At 34.8% G+C, this 5,161-nt stretch overlaps 1 protein-coding gene across 1 annotated transcript in view; it reads right to left on the reverse strand.

The window, feature by feature from the left end:
- Nucleotides 1-206: 206 nt before the first annotated feature.
- Nucleotides 207-5,161, reverse strand: part of LOC117120516 (cytochrome P450 2U1-like) — an 8,736-nt gene continuing 3,781 nt past the window's right edge. The window contains exon 2 of the mRNA XM_033265528.1: nt 207-498. Coding sequence (XP_033121419.1) covers nt 410-498 — 89 coding nt within the window. The 3' untranslated portion in view covers nt 207-409. The remainder of the gene's footprint in view (nt 499-5,161) is intronic.

Below are 5,161 nucleotides of genomic sequence, written 5' to 3' on the forward strand. Positions count from 1 at the left end.
GGTTTCAAAGACTTTTTTGATCGATTTTAGAGTCTACTAATATGTGAAAATAAGATAAAATAACATAATTTTTTTTTCTCCCCAACGAATTGTGCTTTTTCTCCCGACCGGGGGGGGGGGGGAAACAGCTCTCCCCGACCCCCCGCTGGCTCCACCCCTGTAAGGATAGGGACATAATTTCGGTTTGGGTCAGAGGTGAATGCAGCTCCATGGGTGGCCCGCCACCGAATATTCTTACCTTGTGTAAAACCCAATTCTATGATAGGTAAACGTGGTTTGTCAATAAACTTATCTCCTTGATCTTTCAGTGTACTTTTTATAGCGTCAAAGCTATTCAAAATCACGGCTGTGGTCCAGCCTAACTTCACTGTGTATATGTCGCCATATTCTTTTGCCCATTTGTCGAAAGTCAAATACGACTCCTTGTCGATGTGCGGGATAGATCCGACGATCGGCCAGCCAAGAGGACCTGGTGGTAGCTTGTTAGACATGAGAAGTCTTAATGAAAAAAGAAATAAAATGGACAACAAAATTATCGTTGGAATATTGGCTAAAGACAATATCTCCTCGTAAAACACCATTCTGCTACTGTGCTATAAATCAGGTTGACCTCTACCAATTTCGTACCAATATTCTTGTTGTAATTGTGTAATTGACCGGATCCGAAAATGACGGGTAGTTAACCAAGCATGAAACAATACACTTTCAATATCCACAGCTGTCTTTTTTAACATATCGTTTTTTAATTTAACAAGGTCAACACATATCAAAAAAAAAAAAAAAATAGATAAGCTTACGATTAATGTTTTCCATATTTATAGAGGTTACTATAAAGTCGGCTGATTCAGGGGTCCTCCTAAATAAAATAACGTGATGTTTTATCGAGGTCTTATTGCGAGGCTTAGCTTATGGTAATGTGTGGTTTAGTCGTAAATCCACAGCTGTATTTTTAAACATATCGTTTTTAAATGTAACAAGGTCAGCACTTATTCAAAAATCGTATGCTTACGCTTAATATTTTCACTACCAAAATGTCGGCTGACATCCAGGGGCCCTCGAAAATAAAATAACGTGATGTTTTTTCGAGGCCTCATTGCGAGGCTTATGGTAATGTGTGCTTTAGTCGTGAGAAAAAAAAATTATGTGCAATCACAGGATTTGAACCAAGGATCTCGAAATTGGAAGAACTCGGCATCTTAACCACCAAGCTACATGTCCACTCCAAATCCACAGTTGTCACCAGGTAACAGTTACATACGTGCATTACCCTTTCAAGATGCTATGAAGCTCTTAATTCAATAAGCAGATTTACCATAAAAATAGAACTTGGAAGTCAATTTATTTATTCAAATCTGTAAAACGCTTTGTAACCATAAATATTTATGCAAGAACAATAATGAATTCATTGTATCTTGTAGGTCTAGCATTGATGTGTAGTCTATACGGCAAGCTTATTAACTTTGGGGTGGATATATTATACATCGAGTCAAAACAAAACGTTATTATAACATCACGAACGTTAAAACGTTGAGGTTATGCCAGAACATAACTTTGCTACCACTTTTACAAATATTACTCAAAAGCTTAAATCTGTATTTATGGCTCTAAAAAAAATTTTGGAAACCAAACTGTAACGTTAATGAAAAATATTGTTAGCTAGGTATATTGCTCCTACCTACATTTAGTCACAACTTAATAAGATAATCGGTAAAACGGCGGAATGACGGACTAGACTAGAAAAAAAATCTGAAAAAAATGAATTAGGGGGAGTGGAATGTTAGAAGCAATCCACATAGCCAGATATCCTAATTATTCCCTTCTGGTCACCCTAAGCCCTGTTGACACTTGATTTTACTCCTTGTATACAAATGGCGGCCATTTTCAAAATGGCCGCCAAATTATCTAAAATATGCATAAAATTGAAACTAAATAAGCTACAGATATGATTTTGGTGTCTAAACTCATAATTTCTAGACAGGCAACAAACTAGACATATAAAAACTACTGTCACTCAAGCCAGAATGGAACATAATTAAAAAATAGGTGTTTATTTGTTTAAAAATAATCGCAAAATATACTTACTTAAAATGTACATAAAATAAGAACGAGTATATAAGCTAGCTTTCTATGTAATCCAGATAGATTTTTGAGAAAAAATAGATTTTATTGACTAATTTTATAATTTTTACTGCGCTGAATTCAAAAAAGTTAGGTGCCATTTTTCCCCAAAGTCATCGGCCGCCATTTCGAATTTCAAGATGGCTGACGCATCACATAAAACATGGTCATGATTGGTGTCAATGGAAAGCAGTGGCGGATCCAGGGGGGTGGGGGTTCAAGGGGTTCGGAAAGAAACGTAAAAAAATACTATTGGGTCCTGGCTTACAAAATGCATTACCAACCGTTTCTCGCGCATCGTGCGGGACGGTCCCGCTTCAAAGTGATTTTGGATGTAACACGCATTTGGCAGAAACACATGCGTGATCTTAAATTTGTCACGCATTTAGTCCACGCATGACGACGAATAATCACAAATTCAGGGAAAATATATTTAAAATTGGAAGAAATTAGTTTTATTAAAATTATGAAACAATCATGCAGTAACTTGAGTCATTAGAGAGCTTTCGTTATCGCGTTTGAGATTCAATTCACCAAAAGCTTTGGCGGCGCGTGTGGTCTTGCGCGTTCATTGTCACAATGTTGATTATCCATGAAGCTATCCAAAAATAAAAACAAATTAAATTAAATATTTTGATAAATAATTTTCTCATTATAAATAAAGACAACGAAATTCCTAAAATATATATATAAATATATATATTAACTACCAAAAGTCAAAAGAACAGAAGCTTGTTATTTTTAATGTATTTAATCTTGAATGTTCTGTTTCTTAATTCATTTAAAAAAAAATATTTTAGATACAAAAGAATTTGTTTCTGTATTAGTTTCAACAAAGAAGTTTCTGTAATATGGGAGAAATTGTCTTTGAGTCGGGTTAACTCATTGAAATCTAAAAAAAAAATAATCTGCTATCAGGAAAACTCCAAATATTAAGTTTGTTCTGGCTATATCTGCAAAAGCCTGGGAAGATTTTTAAATTTAGTAGACTCAAAATCGAGGTGGTTTGAGGCTTTACTTTACAGAATATAGCACTATTACGGTAGCTACTTGCCACCTGCTAATTTTCCCCACTGATTTTTTTTTACCTGGAGAGTTTTTCCCGGCCCAGGCTATCCCCCCCCCCCCCCTTTTTCGATGCATTGTACCTCCTAGTTTTCCTATTGATTTTTTTTTCCATCAGGTTATTTTCATTATACTTAAGAGAGAACATATTTTTTTTTTTATGTTTTCTGTATATCAATTAATTATTGTCTAGTCATTGTAAGGTTACACTGAAAAGGTGTGCCGATGATACAAAAGCGTTATTCAATCAATTGACTGATTGACTATTGATGCATCGCAATACCGTATTCATGAAGTCTAAATACACATTGTAGAAACGTTTTGAAAGTTTAAATCCGGTTTTACATAAGAAATACAGGAAAGAAAACAGGATATCTTTATAACATGTTTCCTCTTTTGGAATTTCGATATCACACCTTTTTCCTAGTCGTTCTATATACCCATATTTCATCCACAAAAAAAAAACCACTCTATTATTTCTGTACTTCTACAGTACTTCGGAGGTCAATGCCCATTAGTGATTCTCTTCTACGATACGCCTACTACTGAAAGGTCCACTGATTAATTTCAGATAAGAAAGTATAATACATACTACATGTATTGAAATACACGCCATCGTGTTGGGATTCAATATTTCGACATTAATTATGTCATCATACGCCTATTTTTATTTCAAATTGTGTGTTACGGTTGATGGTAGCAAATACGCCTATATCATTAAATATATTTCATTTAATTAATGTTATTTAATTTGTTTATCAGAAAATTAGGTTAATTTATGTTTTATAAATTATGCGTATTATATATATATATAGGCTTAGCCCAACTAGCATTCAATTAAATACATTAGAAACATTGTTTTGGCTCGACGTCGTAATAATTATGTACGAAAGTGTATTCTTCAGGCCTATCAAGTTCATCGATCTATGGAAGAAAGAATCCAACTACTCAATAATGTTGGAATATAGAATACATGCCAAGTTGGAGAAAGCTAGAGGCTTGAGATTTAACAGGAAATAACGCAATTGACGTGAGTCGAGGGCCCGGCCAAAGGCCCCGAAAAATGTTGGGCTTAGATGCTCTCTGGGTACTCTGAATATCTCTAGTGCTGAAATTAAACCTTAAAAATGAGTAGCTATAACAGGAACGATAGAATTTTCGATGATCTGGGCCTGATAAAATATAGAATTGCGAAGGTTTATATTATTCGATAAAAGTTTGGGTTTAATCAAATAAAGCTTGAATTAGTGGAAAAGCGTAAGATTTTAGAGGAGTGGCTTGAGCTTGAGGTTTGTTCGAAATTTGTTCGAAAAACGTGAGGTTCACGCCGGATGCGTGAGACTTGTATGATATAGGCCTAATAATATATTGATTTTATATTTGATTTATTTTCTTTGGTATAGGCCTAAGAATGAGATAAAATCAGCTGACCTTTTTTAAGACGGGTAAAACCTTGAATTTTGAAGAAATTAAAGGTCATTAAAAGACACCTCAGAAGTCGGGAAAGCTCATATTTCCGGCCATCTAGGAATCAAAATTTTCCCATGGGTGGACCCCGGACCCCTTTCATTTTTTGGGTTTATGGCAAAATGAACCCCCTTATTTCAAATCCTGGATCCGTCCCTGGCCTTATACACTGATCATTTATTGTCATTACACCTAAACAACATAATACATATTTACAGCGATATAGACCAATATATAAAGTCACATGACACAAAAGGTCAAAAAATCAAACTTACCAAAAGTTGTCGTGTTTAGTATCATTTGAAAGCTCTGCCAATGATGAAGTACGGTATGTTTTCCGGTATATACATATCAGAAACTGTGTAGTTTTTCATATATTGTCCTATAAATCTAATTATCAAATAGAACAAAATCCCACAAACACACTCTGGCTGATTTATTAGAAGGGGTCAGTCCAACTACGACCCATCATTTTACTATGAAGGTTTGACCAGATATGTACACCTGTGTA

This window comes from Anneissia japonica, unplaced genomic scaffold (assembly GCF_011630105.1).
Source record: "Anneissia japonica isolate Jap-2015-1 unplaced genomic scaffold, ASM1163010v1 scaffold287541_len9819_cov104, whole genome shotgun sequence".
Lineage (NCBI taxonomy): Eukaryota > Metazoa > Echinodermata > Crinoidea > Comatulida > Comatulidae > Anneissia > Anneissia japonica.